The 20,168-nt window shown below is 44.9% G+C and overlaps 1 protein-coding gene and 1 long non-coding RNA gene across 3 annotated transcripts in view; one reads left to right on the top strand and one right to left on the bottom strand.

Annotated features, from left to right (window-relative positions):
- Positions 1–11,979, top strand: part of ptpn2b (protein tyrosine phosphatase non-receptor type 2b) — a 42,957-nt gene extending 30,978 nt beyond the window's left edge. Inside the window, exon 10 of one of the 2 annotated variants that reach the window (XM_065020091.1) lies at positions 11,745–11,979. In XM_065020091.1, the coding sequence (XP_064876163.1) occupies positions 11,745–11,766 (22 nt within the window). In that variant the 3' untranslated portion in view covers positions 11,767–11,979. The remainder of the gene's footprint in view (positions 1–11,744) is intronic. The other variant, XM_065020090.1, reaches the window with a different exon arrangement.
- Positions 11,980–12,733: 754 nt separating this feature from the next.
- Positions 12,734–19,107, bottom strand: LOC135572394 (uncharacterized). Its single transcript, XR_010464253.1, has 2 exons — positions 13,961–19,107; positions 12,734–13,852 (listed from the first exon to the last, which is right to left on the bottom strand). It is a non-coding gene; the product is annotated as an uncharacterized LOC135572394 (long non-coding RNA).
- Between the last annotated feature and the right edge of the window lie 1,061 nt (positions 19,108–20,168).

Genomic DNA, 20,168 nt, shown 5'->3' with positions numbered 1-20,168 from the left:
GTATTTGGTCACCTACAAACAAGCAAAAATACTCGTTACCTATATTTGTATTTATTTTATTTTACCTTTATTTAACTAGGCAAGTCAGTTAAGAATAAATTCTTATTTTCAATGACGGCCTAGGAACAGTGGGTTAACTGCCTGTTCAGGGGCAGAACGACAGATTTGTACCTTGTCAGCTCGGGGATTTGAACTTGCAACCTTCCGGTTACTAGACCAACGCTCTAACCACTAGGTTACCCTGCCACCCCAAATAATGGCACCTGTTTGAACTTGTTATCAGTATAAAAGACACCTGTCCACAACTGTTAGGAATAAATGACTAAACAATATTCTCATTTTAAATAGAACTGTAACTAAGTAAACTTATACTCTGTTTTATTATATCTGATTAACAATATGAGTTCATAAGAAGGGATTATGTGGCATGAACAAGGAGTAATTAAATATAACGAAAACCAAACTGAGCTCTGGGGTGTTTTAGATAAGGCAGTGAGTGCATTCCTAGGTTTTCTGTTAATTAGAACTGTCAGCTAAGTGGTGATCGATAATGGTGAGGGGTCAAGAGTTAATTCAGTTATCTTGTGTGACCTATGAGTGTGTTAGTGAGTTGGAATGAACTTTTAAACTCACTTAATTCTAGGTCGGGAGGAGGGGATTCATTTCAGAAGCAATGAAATGACGTCATGTTATTGTATATAAACTGTTGCTCGTGGTAATGTGGCAGCGCGCTCCGAGAATAAATTATGTTACCTATTATTGATCAGACTGGTCTCCCGTCTATTTTATGCAAACAAGAATCTTACAAATTCTCATAAAATAGATTAAGGGTTTTCAATTAATGAAAACATATTGGAATAACTAAATTACAGTAACAACAACCTCAAACAGTCACACTCCAAACTCCACTATGGCCAAGACCAAAGAGCTGTCAGGACACCAGAAACAAAATTGTAGACCTGCACCAGGCTGGGAAGACTGAATCTGCAATAGGTAAGCAGCTTGGTTTGAAGAAATCAACTGTGGGAGCAATTATTAGGAAATGGAAGACATACAAGACCACTGATAATCTCCCTCGATCTGGGGCTCCACGCAAGATTCTTTGTGGGGTCAAAATGATCACAAGAACGGTGAGCAAAAATCCCAGAACCACACGGGGGGACCTAGTGAGTGACCTGCAGAGAGCTGGGACAAAAGTAACAAAGCCTACCATCAGTAACACACTACGCCGCCAGGGACTCAAATCCTGCTTAAGCCAGTACATGTCCAGGCCCATCTGAAGTTTGCTAGAGAGCATTTGGATGATCCAGAAGAAGATTGGGAGAATGTCATATGGTCAGATGAAACCAAAATATAACTTTTTGTTAAACTCAACTCGTCGTGTTTGGAGGACAAAGAATGCTGAGTTGCATCCAAAGAACACCATACCTACTGTGAAGCATGGGGGTGGAAACATCATGCTTTGGGGCTGTTTTTCTGCAAAGGGACCAGGACGACCGTGTAAAAGAAAGAATGAATGGGGCCATGTATTGTGAGATTTTGATTGAAAACCTCCTTCCATCAGCAAGGGCATTGAAGATGAAACGTGGCTGTGTCTTTCAGCATGACAATGATCCCAAATACACCGCCCGGGCAATGAAGGAGTGGCTTCGTAAGAAGCATTTCAAGGTCCTGGAGTGGCCTAGCCAGTCTCCAGATCTCAACCCCATAGAAAATCTTTGGAGGGTGTTGAAAGTCTGTGTTGCCCAGCAACAGCCCCAAAACATCACTGCTCTAGAGGAGATCTGAATGGAGGAATGGGCCAAAATACCAGCAACAGTGTGTGAAAACCTTGTGAAGACTTACAGAAAACGTTTGACCTCTGTCATTGCCAACAAAGGGTATATAACAAAGTATTGAGAAACTTTTGTTATTGACCAAATACTTGTTTTCCACCATAATTTGCAAATAAATTCATTACAAATCCTACAATGTGATTTTCTGGATTTGTCTGTCATAGTTGAAGTGATGAAAATTACAGGCCTCATCTTTTTAAGTGGGAGAACTTGCACAATTGGTGGCTGACTAAATACTTTTTTGCCCCACTGTACTATACACACATGAAGCCTCCAGTTTATTCCTGTTACTGGAACATAAATAAGATCCGTGGTTAAAACACAGCTTCCTAGTGTTTGGTATAATGTCTCTGACATCAGCTTCCTAGTGTTTGGTATAATGTCTCCAGACAGCAGCTTCCTAGTGTTTGGTATAATGTCTCTGACAGCAGCTTCCTAGTGTTTGGTATAATGTCTCTGACAGCAGCTTCCTAGTGTTTGGTATAATGTCTCTGACATCAGCTTCCTAGTGTTTGGTATAATGTTTCCAGACATCAGCTTCCTAGTGTTTGGTATAATGTCTCTGATATCAGCTTCCTAGTGTTTGGTATAATGTCTCTGACAGCAGCTTCCTAGTGTTTGGTATAATGTCTCTGACAGCAGCTTCCTAGTGTTTGGTATAATGTCTCTGACAGCAGCTTCCTAGTGTTTGGTATAATGTCTCTGACAGCAGCTTCCTAGTGTTTGGTATAATGTCTCTGACAGCAGCTTCCTAGTGTTTGGTATAATGTCTCCAGACATCAGCTTCCTAGTGTTTGGTATAATGTCTCTGACATCAGCTTCCTAGTGTTTGGTATAATGTCTCTGACAGCAGCTTCCTAGTGTTTGGTATAATGTCTCTGACAGCAGCTTCCTAGTGTTTGGTATAATGTCTCCAGACAGCAGCTTCCTAGTGTTTGGTATTATGTCTCTGACAGCAGCTTCCTAGTGTTTGGTATAATGTCTACAGACAGCAGCTTCCTAGTGTTTGGTATAATGTCTCTGACAGCAGCTTCCTAGTGTTTGGTATAATGTCCTAGTGTTTGGTATGTCTCCAGACAGCAGCTTCCTAGTGTTTGGTATAATGTCTCCAGACAGCAGCTTCCTAGTGTTTGGTATAATGTCTCTGACAGCAGCTTCCTAGTGTTTGGTATAATGTCTCTGACATCAGCTTCCTAGTGTTTGGTATAATGTCTCTGCCATCAGCTTCCTAGTGTTTGGTATAATGTCTCCAGACAGCAGCTTCCTAGTGTTTGGTATCCTCAGTGTATATCTACTGGATGTATATATAATATATTCCATTTAGCAGATGATTCTATCCAAAGCGACTTTCAGTCAGTGTAGTCTGAAGGGTGTGTAGTCTGAAGGGTGTGTAGTCTGAAGGGTGTGTAGTCTGAAGGGTGTGTAGTCTGAAGGGTGTGTAGTCTGAAGGGTGTGTAGTCTGAAGGGTGTGTAGTCTGAAGGGTGTGTAGCCTGAAGGGTGTGTGGCCTGAAGGGCGCGTTCGGGCGCGTGGCCTGAAGGGCGCGTGGCCTGAAGGGCGTGTAAGGGTGCGTGGCCTGAAGGGTGCGTGGCCTGAAGGGCGCGTGGCCTGAAGGGCGCGTAGTCTGAAGGGCGCGTAGTCTGAAGGGCGCGTGGCCTGAAGGGCGCGTAGTCTAAGCCTAAACCAGAATATATTTTTTGCTCTACAGTGTCTAACTGACTATACAGTCGTGGCCAAAAGTTTTGAGAATGACACAAATATGAATTTCCTTAAAGTTAGCTGCTTCAGTGTCTTTAGGTATTTTTGTCAGATGTTACTATGGAATACTGAAGTATAATTACAAGCATTTCATAAGTGTCAAAGGCTTTTATTGACAATTATATGAAGTTGATGTAAAGAGTCAATATTTGTAGTGTTCAAATCAAATGTATTTTTATAGCCCTTCGTACATCAGCTGATATCTCAAAGTGCTGTACAGAAACCCAGCCTAAAACCCCAAACAGCAAGCAATGCAGGTGTAGAAGCACGGTGGCTAGGAAAAACTCCCTAGAAAGGCCAAAACCTAGGAAGAAACCTAGAGAGGAACCAGGCTATGTGGGGTGGCCAGTCCTCTTCTGGCTGTGCCGAGTAGAGATTATAACAGAACATGACCAAGATGTTCAAATGTTCATAAATGACCAGCATGGTCGAATAATAATAAGGCAGAACAGTTGAAACTGGAGCAGCAGCACAGTCAGGTGGACTGGGGACAGCAAGGAGTCATCATGTCAGGTAGTCCTGGGGCACGGTCCTAGGGCTCAGGTCCTCCGAGAGAGAGAAAGAAAGAGAATTAGAGAGAGCATATGTGGGGTGGCCAGTCCTCTTCTGGCTGTGCCGGGTGGAGATTATAACAGAACGTGGCCAAGATGTTCAAATGTTCATAAATGACCAGCATGGTTGAATAATAGTAAGGCAGAACAGTTGAAACTGGAGCAGCAGCATGGCCAGGTGGACTGGGGACAGCAAGGAGTCATCATGTCAGGTAGTCCTGGGACATGGTCCTAGGGCCCAGGCCAGTTGAAACTGGAGCAGCAGCATGGCCAGGTGGACTGGGGACAGCAAGGAGTCATCATGTCAGGTAGTCCTGGGGCATGGTCCTAGGGCTCAGGTCCTCCGAGAGAAAGAAAGAGAGAAGGAGAGAATTAAAGAACGCACACTTAGATTCACACAGGACACCGAATAGGACAGGAGAAGTACTCCAGATATAACAAACTGACCCTAGCCCCCCGACACATAAACTACTGCAGCATAAATACTGGAGGCTGAGACAGGAGGGGTCAGGAGACACTGTGGCCCCATCCGAGGACACCCCGGACAGGGCCAAACAGGAAGGATATAACCCCACCCACTTTGCCAAAGCACAGCCCCCACACCACTAGAGGGATATCTTCAACCACCAACTTACCATCCTGAGACAAGGCCGAGTATAGCCCACAAAGATCTCCGCCACGGCACAACCCAAGGGGGCGCCAACCCAGACTGGCTGACCACAACAGTGAATCAACCCACCCAGGTGACGCACCCCCAGGGACGGCATGAGAGAGCCCCAGTAAGCCAGTGACTCAGCCCCGTAACAGGGTTAGAGGCAGAGAATCCCAGTGGAAAGAGGGCAACCGGCCAGGCAGAGACAGCAAGGGCGGTTCGTTGCTCCAGAGCCTTTCCGTTCACCTTCCCACTCCTGGGCCAGACTACACTCAATCATATGACCCACTGAAGAGATGAGTCTTCAGTAAAGACTTTGAGACCGAGTTTGCGTCTCTGACATGGGTAGGCAGACTGTTCCATAAAAATGGAGCTCTATAGGAGAAAGCCCTGCCTCCAGCTGTTTGCTTAGAAATTCTAGGGACAATTAGGAGGCCTGCGTCTTGTGACCGTAGCGTACGTGTAGGTATGTACGGCAGGACCAAATCCGAGAGATAGGTAGGAGCAAGCCCATGTAATGCTTTGTAGGTTAGCAGTAAAACCTTGGAATCAGCCCTTGCTTTGACAGGAAGCCAGTGTAGAGAGGCTAGCACTGGAGTAATATGATCAAATTTTTTGGTTCTAGTCAGGATTCTAGCAGCCGTATTTAGCACTAACTGAAGTTTATTTAGTGCTTTATCCGGGTAGCCGGAAAATAGAGCATTGCAGTAGTCTAACCTAGAAGTGACAAAAGCATTGATTAATTTTTCTTTTTTGGACAGAAAGTTTCTGATTTTTGCAATGTTACGTAGATGGAAGAAAGCTGTCCTCGAAATGGTCTTGATATGTTCTTCAAAAGAGAGATCAGGGTGCAGAGTAACGCCGAGGTCCTTCACAGTTTTATTTGAGACGACTGTACAAAGATTAAGATTAATTGTCAGATTCAACAGAAGATCTCTTTGTTTCTTGGGACCTAGAACAAGCATCTCTGTTTTGTCCGAGTTTAATAGTAGAAAGTTTGCAGCCATCCACTTCCTTATGTCTGAAACACATGCTTCTAGCGAGGGCAATTTTGGGGCTTCACCATGTTTCATTGAAATGTACAGCTGTGTGTCATCCGCATAGCAGTGAAAGTTTACATTATGTTTTCGAATAACATCCCCAAGAGGTAAAACAATAGTGGTCCTAAAACAGAACCTTGAGGAACACCGAAATTTACAGTTGATTTGTCAGAGGACAAACCATTCACAGAGACAAACTGATATCTTTCCGACAGATAAGATCTAAACCAGGCCAGAACATGTCCGTGTAGACCAATTTGGGTTTCCAATCTCTCCAAAAGAATGTGGTGATCGATGGTATCAAAAGCAGCACTAAGGTCTAGGAGCACGAGGACAGATGCAGAGCCTCGGTCCGATGCCATTAAAATGTCATTTACCACCTTCACAAGTGCCGTCTCAGTGCTCTGATGTGGTCTAAAACCAGACTGAAGCATTTCATATACATTGTTTGTCTTCAGGAAGGCAGTGAGTTGCTGCGCAACATCCTTCTCTAAAAATTGAGAGGAATGGAAGATTCGATATAGGCCGATAGTTTTTTATATTTTCTGGGTCAAGGTTTGGCTTTTTCAAGAGAGGCTTTATTACTGCCACTTTTAGTGAGTTTGGTACACATCCAGTGGATAGAGAGACGTTTATTATGTTCAACATAGGAGGGCCAAGCACAGGAAGCAGCTCTTTCAGTAGTTTAGTTGGAATAGGGTCCAGTATGCAGCTTGAAGGTTTAGAGGCCATGATTATTTTCATCATTGTGTCAAGAGATATAGTACTAAAAGACTTGAGCGTCTCTCTTGATCCTAGGTCCTGGCAGAGTTGTGCAGACTCAGGACAACTGAGGTTTGGAGGAATACGCAGGTTTAAAGAGGAGTCCGTAATTTGCTTTCTAATAGTGTTGACCCTTCTTTTTCAAGACCTCTGCAATCTGCCCTGGCATGCTGTCAATTAACTTCTGGGCCACATCCTGACTGATGGCAGCCCATTCTTTCATAATCAATGCTTGGAGTTTGTCAGAATTTGTGGGTTTTTGTTTGTCCACCCGCCTCTTGAGGATTGACCACAAGTTCTCAATGGGATTAAGGTCTGGGGAGTTTCCTGGCCATGGACCCAAAATCAATGTTTTGTTCCCCGAGCCACTTAGCTATCACTTTTGCCTCATGGCAAGGTGCTCCATCATGCTGGAAAAGGCATTGTTCGTCACCAAACTGTTCCTGGATGTTGGTACCATTCTTCATTCATGGCTGTGTTCTTAGGAAAAATTGTGAGTGAGCCCACTCCCTTGGCTGAGAAGCAACCCCACACATGAATGGTCTCAGGATGCTTTACTGTTGGCATGACACAGGACTAATGGTAGCGCTCACCTTGTCTTCTCCGGACAATCTTTCTTCCGGATTACCCAAACAATCGGAAAGGGGATTCATTCAAGGGGACTTTACCCCAGTCCTCAGCAGTCCAATCCCTGTACCTTTTGAAGAATATCAGTCTGTGAATGATGGTTTTCATGGAGAGAAGTGGCTTCTTTGCTGCCCTTCTTGACACCAGGCCATCCTCCAAAAGTCTTCGCCTCACTGTACGTGCAGATGCACTCACACCTGCCTGCTGCCATTCCTGAGCAAGCTCTGTGCTGGTGGTGCCCCGATCCCGCAGCTGAATCAACTTTAGGAGACGGTCCTAACACTTGCTGGACTTTCTTGGGGCCCTGAAGCAATTAAATGCAATTCATCAGATCACTCATAACATTCTGGAGTTTATGCTAATTGCCATCATACCATCTGAGGCAGAAGACTTTGTGAAAATTAATATTTGTCATTCTCAAAACTTTTTGCCACGACTGTACAGTGTCTGACAGATTTCAGTGCCTTTGGAAAGTATTCAGACCCCTTGACTTTTTACACATTTTGTTACGTTACAGCCATATTGTAAAACTGATTCAATCGTTTTTTCCCCCCTCAATCTACACACAATACACCATAATGACAAATCAAAAAAAGGTTTTCAGATCATTTTTTGCATAAAAAAATCTGAAATCGCATTTACAGAAATATTCAGACCCTTTACTCAGTACTTTGTTGAAGTACCTTTGGCAGCGATTATAGCCTCAAGTCTTCTTGGGTATGACACTACAAGCTTGGCACACCTGTATTTGGGGAGTTTATCCCATTCTTCTCTGCAGATCCTCTCAAGCTCTGTAGGGTTGGATGGGGAGAGTCGCTGCACAGCTATTTTCAGGTCTCTCCAGAGATGTTTCGATCGGGTTCAAGTCCGGGCTCTGGCTGGGCCACTCAAGGACATTCAGAGACTTGTCCCGAAGTCACTCCTGCATTGTCTTGGCTGTGTGCTTAGAGTCGTTGTCCTGTTGGAAGGTGAGCCTCCGCCCCAGTGTGAGGTCCTGAGCGCTCTGGAGCAGGTTTTCATCAAGGATCACTCTGTACTTTGCGCCGTTCATCTTTGCCTGGATCCTGACTAGTCTCCCAGTCCCTGCTGCTGAAAAACATCCCCACAGCATGATGCTGCCACCACCATGCTTCACCGTAGAGATGGTGCCAGGTTTCCTCCAGACGTGACACTTGGCATTCAGGCCAAATAGTGCAATCTTGGTTTCATCAGACCAGAGAATCTTGTATGTCATGGTCTGACAGTCCTTTAGGTGCCTTTTGGCAAACTCCAAGTGGGCTGTCATGTGCCTTTTACTGAGGAGTGGCATCCGTCTGGCCACTCTACCATAAAGGCCTGATTGGTGGAGTGCTGCATAGATGGTTGTCCTTCTGGAAGGTTCTCCCATCTCCACAGAGGAACTCTACAGCTCTGTCAGAGTAACCATCTGATTCTTGGTCACCTCCCTGACCAAGGCCCTTCTCCCCCGATTGCTCAGTTTGGCCAGATGGCCAGCTCTAGGAAGAGTAGTGGTGGTTCCAAACTTCTTCCATTTAAGAATGATGGGGACCGCCAATGCTGCAGAAATGTTTTGGTACCATTCCCCAGATCTGTGCTTCAACACAATCCTGTCTCTGATTCCACTGACAATTCATTCGACCTCATGGCTTGGTTTTTGCTCTGATATGCACTGTCAACTGTGGGACCTTATATAGACAGGTGTGTGCCTTTCCAAATCATGTCCAATCAATTGAATTTACCACAGGTGGACTCCAATCAAGTTGTGGAAACATCTCAAGGATGATCAATGGAAACAGGATGCATCTGATCTCAATTTCGAGTCTCATGGCAAAGGGTCTGACTACTTATTTAAATATGTTTATTTAAAAAACAAATGTACACAAATTTCTTAAGACCTGTTTTCATTTTGTCATTACGGGGTAGTGTGATGTCATTATGGGGTAGTGTGATGTCATTATGGGGTAGTGTGATGTCATTATGGGGTAGTGTGATGTCATTATGGGGTAGTGTGATGTCATTACGGGGTAGTGTGATGTCATTACGGGGTAGTGTGATGTCATTACGGGGTAGTGTGATGGCATTATGGGGTAGTGTGATGTCATTATGGGGTAGTGTTATGGGGTAGTGTGATGTCATTATGGGGTAGTGTGATGTCATTATGGGGTAGTGTGATGTCATTATGGGGTAGTGTGATGTCATTACGGGGTAGTGTGATGTCATTACGGGGTAGTGTGATGTCATTATGGGGTAGTGTGATGTCATTATGGGGTAGTGTGATGACATTATGGGGTAGTGTGATGTCATTATGGGGTAGTGTGATGTCATTATGGGGTAGTGTGATGTCATTATGGGGTATTGTGATGTCATTATGGGGTAGTGCGATGTCATTATGGGGTAGTGCGATGTCATTATGGGGTAGTGCGATGTCATTATGGGGTATTGTGATGTCATTATGGGGTAGTGTGATGTCATTATGGGGTAGTGTGATGTCATTATGGGGTAGTGTGATGACATTATGGGGTAGTGTGATGACATTATGGGGTAGTGTGATGTCATTATGGGGTAGTGTGATGTCATTATGGGGTAGTGTGATGTCATTATGGGGTAGTGTGTGTAGATTACTGAAGATTATTATTATTTTTCAATGCATTTTAGAAAAAGGCTATAACGTAACAACATGTGGAAATAATCAAGGGGTCTGAATACTTTCCGAAGGCACTCTATTTCCTTATGTCTGGCTCTGGCCTAAACCTCTATTGGACCGTTTTGGCTGCATTTGCTGTACATGACATCAAAGTGGTGCAGGCTGCTGCTGTGCTGGCCTGTTGGGACAGCAACCCCCACTCCCGTACCTACCGATAAGTTGATTCTATAACACAAAGAAGTTCACTACCAGATGTAAAAAGAACACCCCAACTTGTACGTCATTGTAAAGATCCCAGCTTGTGTCTGATCTGCTCAGGTCAGCAGTGCTGGTTTGGTTTTATGTAACATCAGGTTTCTGTGATTGCTTTTCTCGTGGAGTTACCTCTCTGCATGCTGTGTCACTGTGTTTGTGCCTGTCTGTTGGTATGTCTTGTGGAGTTACCTCTCTGCATACTGTGTCACTGTGTTTGTGCCTGTCTGTTGGTATGTCTTGTGGAGTTACCTCTCTGCATACTGTGTTTGTGCCTGTCTGTTGGTATGTCTTGTGGAGTTACCTCTCTGCATACTGTGTTTGTGCCTGTCTGTTGGTATGTCTTGTGGAGTTACCTCTCTGCATACTGTGTTTGTGCCTGTCTGTTGGTATGTCTTGTGGAGTTACCGCTCTGCATGCTGTGTCACTGTGTTTGTGCCTGTCTGTTGGTATGTCTTGTGGAGTTACCTCTCTGCATACTGTGTCACTGTGTTTGTGCCTGTCTGTTGGTATGTCTTGTGGAGTTACCTCTCTGCATACTGTGTTTGTGCCTGTCTGTTGGTATGTCTTGTGGAGTTACCTCTCTGCATACTGTGTTTGTGCCTGTCTGTTGGTATGTCTTGTGGAGTTACCTCTCTGCATACTGTGTTTGTGCCTGTCTGTTGGTATGTCTTGTGGAGTTACCTCTCTGCATACTGTGTTTGTGCCTGTCTGTTGGTATGTCTTGTGGAGTTACCTCTCTGCATGCTGTGTCACTGTGTTTGTGCCTGTCTGTTGGTCTGCTGTTACTCCAGAGGTGGGCATGTGTCATCCTAGCCTGGTCCCAGATCTGTGCTCCTCTACTCTGCGTGACTGAGTGTAATGACTTGATTATAGAAAGAGACATTGCAACGTATCATCATGTGACTTCTTCCCTCAATGGCCTGCAGGTTTCTGTTGTTCAGCATCATGTGACTTCTTCCCTCAATGGCCTGCAGGTTTCTGTTGTTCAGCATGGATGTTGTCAGGATAAAGCCTGGTCATCATGTCTTACGCAACCTGTGTGCCGTTAGAACTTGTTACCGTTACAAACGTCAGCTACAAGTCCTTTGGGTAAAATGGTAAAAAAAAGTATTGTTTTAGTTGTGGAAATGTGGATAGACAAACAGACATCAGTTACTTATTTGGGTCCCTATATCACCAAACCAGGCTACTCCAGATGGTAGTACCTGCTTTTTAAACCATAACAGCTGCTTTACTGCTCCCTGTTTCATTGATGATGATGATGACAGTAGACCTACACATGTACTTCCATTTCAAATCCCTCAAACTACTAGCCTGAGTGCCAGTCTGTTTGTGCTATCCCTCATTGTCACGCCAAGGACAGCGGTGGAGTTGGTAAGAGTACATCAACCGATCTGGAGCCAGGCTATAGAACTACTGTACCTGGTCGGTTGTAACGGAGCTCTCATTTCAATCCCAGTGTTACATTTACATCACCTGTAAACACAGCAGTCTGTGGTTGTGGAACTAAAGCAGAGGCACATTGGTTCTACATCCAGTACATCTGTTCTTGTGGTCTGTCAAATGGCATGTCCTTATACTGTGTTCTTCTGAAATTAACATCCTCTCTCTGTTGTGACAGGCCGAGAACCAGTGACCGCTAACTGACTCCACCGTGGCTCAGCCTCCTCCTGATCTGGCTGCTGAGATGACGTTGACAGGAATCTCCCCCCACCCACCCACTATAGCTCCCCCTCCCTCTCTCTCTATATCTCCCTCCTTCTATATCCCCACATCCCCCTTCTCTCTCTCTCCCTCCCTCCCTCTATATATCCCCCTCTCTCCCTCCCTCTCTATACCCCCCTCTCCCTCTATATCCCCCCCTCTCCCTCTATATCCCCTTCCCTCTCTATATCCCCTTCCCTCTCTATATCCCCTTCCCTCTCTATATCCCCTCCCTCTCTATACCCCCCTCTCCCTCTATATCCCCTCCCTCTCTATATCCCCTCCCTCTCTATACCCCCCCTCTCCCTCTATATCCCCTCCTCTCTATATCCCCTCTCCCTCTCTATACCCCCTCTCCCTCTCTATACCCCTCTCCCTCTATATCCCCCTCCCTCTCTATACCCCCCCTCTCCCTCTATATCCCCCTCTCCCTCTCTATACCCCTTCCCTCTCTATATCCCCTCTCCCTCTATATACCCCCTCCCTCTCTATACCCCCTCCCTCTCTATATCCCCCTCCCTCTCTATACCCCCCTCTCCCTCTATATCCCCTTCCCTCTCTATATCCCCTCTCCTCTCTATATCCCCTCCCCTCTCCCTCTATATCCCCTCTCCCGCTATATCCCCCCCTCTCCCTCTATATCCCCTCTCCCTCTATACCCTCCCTCTATATCCCTCTCCCTCTCTATACCCCTCTCCCTCTCTATACCCCTTCCCTCTCTATACCCCCTCCCCTCTATACCCCTCTCCCTCTCTATACCCCCTCTCCCTCTATATCCCCTCTCTATATCCCCCTCCCTCTCTATATCCCCTCTAAAACACCAGCTATGACAGCCTCCGCTACCCCGTAGTGGAATGGAGTCACAATAATGCATCAGCAGTTTGGTTGTTTTATAGTTTTAGCCTCTTCTTACGTTGTCCATTCTATTTTGCTTTGCATCCACGTTGAAAAGGCAGAGATCTGAACTAGGCCTGCTATGCATTGCCAATCTGTAATGCTGTTCATCTGTTTTCAGAGGGCAAAATTAAATGTTATATTTTTTATAAGAAATGACTTGAAATGTCCTACCATGTGTGAGGACAGGAGTTGTAATGTTTCCATGATGTACATACTGTACTTTTTAAGAAGTGGAAAAATATTTTTCATTGTACAAAAATGGAAACAGGCATTGTATTTGGTTTAAACAACAAAACAAAATTTCATGACCAGTTTATTTTGAATGAAATTGTCAAGTATACAATTCCTTTATGTAAAAGTGTAATCTACGAATAAACTGGTTTTATGTAGTTTCCTTAAATGGTTAAATTACTCTTGTATTGGCTACACAGCAACAAGCTTTTTTAAATGTCTATTTCAACCATCAGACTCCAGGGTTCAAATGTTTTAGTAACGTTCACATCCATGACCAGAATGTGGGAAACACCTTACCATGCATGCATCAGTGAATTCCAATGCTGTCTTTTCCCATAAACCCTGCCATCTAGGACGGTGTCGGGTTACAACGCTGCCCGGAACACAGTAGCAACTGGCCACGCCCTTTCTCTTAACCCTCCTGTGGTCTTTTTGTTATTCACCCAACGTTCGCAGGTCTGATGGACCCACAACATTGTTTTTTTAAACAATACAGCCGTAAAAATGCTTAGATCCGTTACAAGCAATATAGACAGCATACATAGTTACCATTTACCGTGGCTCGTGTTGTAAACAGAAATAAATAATCAAGACATGGGTGGAATAAATCATGTATATCTTGAACAAATATAAATGAAACAAGGTTTTCATCTCTATTGATGTTTATTGCTTTGAACTGAACTGGACAGAGTTTACATACAGTATATTATGGAAATGATAAATGAGCCCCATTGAACACATTAAGGCCGGTCTTCACACCACATGAGGGACAGGAGTTTTACTGTGTGTGTTGCAAATGTATTTATTGCACTTGATGCATGTGCACTGTGTCTTCATGTCCTTCTTGGGTCCACACACATCACAGTGCTTCTTCTTGTTGCTACCGGCTGCAATCTAGAATGATAAACAGTTCAGGAATTTTACTAACATCTCACACACATATATAGTTTCATCAGGCCAAGGTAGGAGAGTCAGACACACACATGCAACATCATCACTCACACTTCCGGTATTGGAGTTGTTGGTCCTGTGGGTCGAGCAGATGGGGCACCAGCATCCTCCTGAACCCTCCTAATGATGGCTGTAGAAGCTGTGGTCCTTGGGATATATTGCCTCCTCTGGATTTGAGGTCTAACCAATGCCTTGTCCAGCTCCTCTAGAAAGAGCCGTCTCCTCTGGAGCTTCCCCCTGGTCCAATCTGGGTTCAAACGTGTTGTACGCCGAGATGTCCAACATGTTGAAGGATATCACAAGATGCCAGCGTAGGGTTCTTCCTCTGCAGCTGTAGCCAGTCACCAGCTTGTCTAAATTGTCCATCCATCCTTTTGAGGCATTACAATCCATGATGATATCGGTTTTTTGATGTTCCTGGCCACAGATTATCCCATCCCTATGCAGCGTACTCATGAGTACCACATTTTTGCCTCTAGGACACGAGACGTGTCGACCGTGAACACAAACTTAGAGGAATTGATAGCTGTTGTATTTATTACACTGAACAGGCCTGAGGTGGGAGCTCTGGCTTGTTTTTTCATACTGTTCCTACCGCCGTCAGCCTCCTCTTGAGGAGCTCCTGTCCCAGCTTGTGTTTAGTAAAGAAGTTATTGAATGTGGTGTTGTGGCAACGGAGTCCCTGTATCACGTCCAGGACAACCCACATCCCTTGGTTCTTCTCAGGGACTCCTCCAACTGGCTCCTCCAACTGGTTCCCCATCTGACTCCTCCAACTGGTTTTTCCCATCTGGCTCCTCCATCTGACTCCTCCATCTGGTTTCTCCAACTGGCTCCTCCAACTGGCTCCCCCATCTGGCTCCCCCATCTGGCTCCCCCATCTGGCTCCTCCATCTGGCTCCCCCATCTGGCTCCTCCATCGGACTCCTCCAACTGGTTTACCGATCTGGCTCCTCCACCTGACTCCTCCATCTGGTTTTCCCCATCTGGCTCCTCCATCTGGTTTTCCCCATCTGGCTCCTCCATCTGGCTCCTCCAACTGGCTCCTCCACCTGACTCCTCCACCTGACTCCTCCATCTGGTTTTCCCCATCTGGCTCCTCCATCTGGTTTTCCCCATCTGGCTCCTCCATCTGACTCCTCCAACTGGTTTACCCATCTGGCTCCTCCATCTGACTCCTCCAACTGGTTCCCCATCTGGCTCCTCCAACTGGTTTACCCATCTGGCTCCTCCAACTGGTTCACCCATCTGGCTCCTACATCTGGCTCCTCCATCTGGCTCCTCCAACTGGTTTACACTCGCAAGTTCCACACATATGATGAAGCAGCATCACAGGCAGCCCAGCTCTTCATTCCATATTTTGCGGGTTTAGAGAGTAAGTACTGCCTGAAGGGGCAGCGGCCCCTAAATGGCATAAGCTGCTCATCAACAGTAACGTTGTTAACGTTGGGCTTGTAAAACGGGTTGGCAGTCCACCTACTTGTCTGATTGCAGCTAGCTTGTCTCTCTGCACGGACCTGATAACAGCTAGCTTGTCTCTGCACTGACCTGATTGCAGCTAGCTTGTCTCTCTGCACGGACCTGATTACAGCTAGCTTGTCTCTCTGCACGGACCTGATAGCAGCTAGCTTGTCTCTGCACTGACCTGATTACAGCTAGCTTGTCTCTGCACTGACCTGATTACAGCTAGCTTGTCTCTCTGCACTGACCTGATTACAGCTAGCTCATCTCGCCGAGCTGGTGTCTGTTATCGAAGCGGATAATCCTGGAAATAATGTGGAAGCTTTTTTTGCACAGAAAAGTTATGCCAGTTTCTGCATCTCACAGGGATTCTGGAGATTCCCCATTGGATCTGAAAACACCAGCAAGGATAAGAACCCAAAAGTATGGTCCAGCTCTCTCCAAAAACACTCCTTCCCTCCAAATTAGTCCAGAATGGTTTTCTGGATGGTGTCTGGGATGAACAGTTCAAGAGAAGACTGTGTCCTGCACATGAGTAACCACCATCTGCGTCGGACCTGGTCACATCAAACTTGTTATGGAAGCGCTTCCCCAGTGGGAATCGAATTTTCAAGTGCACCACGCATAGTTTATGATAAAAATCCAAATTTCATAAAAATTGACATCCAATATACCAAATTAAAGCTACACTCGCTGTGAATCTATGCACCAAGTCAGATTTGTAAAATGCTTTTCGGGGAAAGCATGAGACGCTATTATCTGTACCATGCAGCCTCACATACTGCAACGTCACAAAAACGACAGATTTTTCGTTGGCGCTCGCAAACGAAAAGGCTGAAATAAAATATAAAACATTCCTTACCTTTGACGAGCTTCATTCTTGGCACTCCTAGATGTCCCATAAACATCATTTAGGGTCTTTTTTCGATTAAATCGGTCCATATATAGCCTAGATATCGAGCTAGGAATACCTTGGAATTGGAGGAAAAAATTAGCATTTCATAACGTAACGTCATTTTTTAAAATGCCAAAAGTCGACGATAAACTTTCACAAAACACTTCTAAATACTTTTGTAATGCAACTTTAGGTATTAGTACACGTTAATAAGCGATAAAATACCTCAGGAGGCGGTGTGAAATCGTTAGCTTGTCCGTGGAGAAAAATATGTTTGGAAATGGTCGCCCCAAAATCTGGGCGGTGCCAGTAGGAAAGTAGTTCCCTTGTTTGGGTTAGACCAAGAATCAATTGCGAAACTAATGACGTAACTCTAGACAGCATGGGGAAGCTGTAGCCAATGAGAACTCGGCTCTATTTAATTCTGTTCTCTGTAAACAATTGCCTGCAGGCGCAGAAGAATATATTTTTACATTTTCAGTGAACAGATTTTCATGCACTATTCGACGGAAACGCACGTTCTGTAAATGGCACAGGCGTGATTTAAACAGTTTTGGAAAGGTCTGACTGTTTCCTAGCCACACACACTAACCAAATGAACGTACTATATTCCTGGCATGAATAGCAGGGCGCTGAAATGTTGCGCGATTTTTTTTTAAAGACTGCGAAAATTCGCATGCTCCATAAAAAGGTTTTAACACATTGGCAGCCGCGCGTGGGTGGCTCATTCCTTTGGCAAGAAGACCAATTTCTTCATCTTCCAAAGTGGATGATGCTCCTTCCACAGTAGCGTCGCTCTGCAAAAAATATTTCTAAGGCCCTCTGAGTAGAGATTATTTTTGCCATGATTGAGTGTGGTAAGAAGCTACACATGGAAAGCTATTTATTTGTTGTACATGGCTAGGGTAGTCTGGGAAAATACTGGATTTTTTTTACGTATCAAAAAATGTATTGTAATAACATTGTGCAGGTTCCTGCAAGACATTGTGTAGTTTCACACACTGCAAAAGGGTAAAGAGTGGGAGAAAAGAGGGAGACAGACAGGCAGGGAGACAGACAGGTTCTTGGTGCTGTGTTGAAACAGCAGGCCCAGGGAGGAGGAAGACCGTGAAGAAACACAGCAAGCCTTTGTTCCATTTTACTTGTTTTCACCCACACACAATATAAATGTGTAAATGTACACTCCATGAAAATGAACCAAGGCCAACGAATCTTTTTTTCGACCTATTTGTGGTATCTTTTTTCATGGGTGTCAACACCAGCTTCACGAATGAACAAAGGATCTGTCCCAAATAGCACCCTATTCCCTATAGACCAGGTCAAATAGCACCCTATTCCCTATAGACCAGGTCAAATAGCACCATAGTCCCTATAGACCAGGTCAAATAGCACCATAGTCCCTATAGACCAGGTCAAATAGCACCCTATTCCCTATAGACCAGGTCAAATAGCACCATAGTCCCTATAGACCAGGTCAAATAGCACCCTATTCCCTATAGACCAGGTCAAATAGCACCCTATTCCCTATAGACCAGGTCAAATAGCACCCTATTCCCTATAGACCAGGTCAAATAGCACCATAGTCCCTATAGACCAGGTCAAATAGCACCCTATTCCCTATAGACCAGGTCAAATAGCACCCTATTCCCTATAGACCAGGTCAAATAGCACCATAGTCCCTATAGACCAGGTCAAATAGCACCCTAATCCCTATAGACCAGGTCAAATAGCACCCTATTCCCTATAGACCAGGTCAAATAGCACCATATTCCCTATAGACCAGGTCAAAAGGCACCCTATTCCCTATAGACCAGGTCAAATAGCACCCTATTCCCTATAGACCAGGTCAAAAGGCACCATATTCCCTATAGACCAGGTCAAATAGCACCCTATTCCCTATAGACCAGGTCAAAAGGCACCATATTCCCTATAGACCAGGTCAAATAGCACCATATTCCCTATAGACCAGGTCAAAAGGCACCATATTCCCTATAGACCAGGTCAAATAGCACCCTATTCCCTATAGACCAGGTCAAATAGCACCATAGTCCCTATAGACCAGGTCAAATAGCACCATAGTCCCTATAGACCAGGTCAAAAGTAGTGCCCTACAGTGGGGCAAAACAGTATTTAGTCAGCCACCAATTGTGCAAGTTCTCCCACTTAAAAGATGAGAGAGGCCTGTAATTTTCATCATAGGTACACTTCAACTATGACAGACAACATGAGGAAAAAAATCCAGAAAATCACATATGATTTTTTAATTAATTTATTTGCAAATTATGGTGGAAAATAACTATTTGGTCACCTACAAACAAGCAAGATTTCTGGCTCTCACAGACCGGTAACTTCTTTAAGAGGCTCCTCTGTCCTCCACTCGTTACCTGTATTAAAGGCACCTGTTTGAACTTGTTATCAGTATAAAAGACACCTGTCCACAACCTCAAACAGTCACACTCCAAACTCCACTATGGCCAAGACCAAAGAGCTGTCAAAGGACACCAGAAACAAAATTGTAGACCTGCACCAGGCTGGGAAGACTGACTCTGCAATAGGTAAGCAGCTTGGTTTGAAGAAATCAACTGTGGGAGCAATTATTAGGAAATGGAAGACATACGAGACCACTGATAATCTCCCTCGATCTGGGGCTCCACGCAAAATCTCACCCCGTGGGGTCAAAATGATCACAAGAACGGTGAGCAAAAATCCCAGAACCACACGGGGGGACCTAGTGAATGACCTGCAGAGAGCTGGGACCAAAGTAACAAAGTCTACCATCAGTAACACACTACGCCGCCAGGGACTCAAATCCTGCAGTGCCAGATGTGTCCCCCTGCTTAAGCCAGTACATGTCCAGGCCCGTCTGAAGTTTGCTAGAGAGCATTTGGATGATCCAGAAGAAGATTGGGAGAATGTCATATGGTCAGATGAAACCAAAATAGAACTTTTTGGTAAAAACTCAACTCGTCGTGTTTGGAGGACAAAGAATGCTGAGTTGCAGCCAAAGAACACCATACCTACTGTGAAGCATGGGGGTGGAAACATCATGCTTTGGGGCTGTTTTTCTGCGAAGGGACCAAGACGACTGATCCGAGTAAAGGAAAGAATGAATGGGGCCATGTATCGTGAGATCTCAACCCCATAGAAAATCTTTGGAGGGAGTTGAAAGTCCGTGTGGCCCAGCAACAGCCCCAAAACATCACTGCTCTAGAGGAGATCTGCATGGAGGAATGGGCCAAAATACCAGCAACAATGTGTGAAAACCTTGTGAAGACTTACAGAAAACATTTGACCTCTGTCATTTCCAACAAAGGGTATATAACAAAGTATTAAGATAATTTTCCACCATAATTTGCAAATAAATTCATAAAAAATCCTACAATGTGGATTTTTTTTCCTTCTCATTTTGTCTGTCATAGTTGAAGTGTACCTATGATGAAAAGTACAGGCCTCTCTCATCTTTTTAAGTGGGAGAACTTGCACAATTGCTGGCTGACTAAATACTTTTTTGCCCCACTGTATATAGGGGCTCACACATTCTCTACAAAGACTTCATTAACTGACACTGAACACCAGAGATGATTTAATAGGTTTAATATTGATTCTCATCACCAGGTAATGATAACCACTTGGCACACTTCAGGACTATAAACCTGGACTCATAACACCAAAGGTGCTGTCACCCATTTTCTAAACATTCAGACCAACCTATAATCTGGGTCGAGTCACCAATTTCCGGAGAGGGTGGGGGGGGGGAGAGTTGGGGCAGGGGGTGATTTAGAAGAGTTGGGGGAGGGGGTGATTTAGAGAGTTGGGGCAGGGGGTGATTTAGGAGAGTTGGGGCAGGGGAGATTCCACTGGGTGATTTAGGAGAGTTGGGGCAGGGGGTGATTTAGAAGGATT

This window comes from Oncorhynchus nerka, linkage group LG7 (genome assembly GCF_034236695.1).
Source record: "Oncorhynchus nerka isolate Pitt River linkage group LG7, Oner_Uvic_2.0, whole genome shotgun sequence".
Classification (NCBI taxonomy): domain Eukaryota; kingdom Metazoa; phylum Chordata; class Actinopteri; order Salmoniformes; family Salmonidae; genus Oncorhynchus; species Oncorhynchus nerka.
This window is presented reverse-complemented; position numbering and strand designations above follow the sequence as displayed.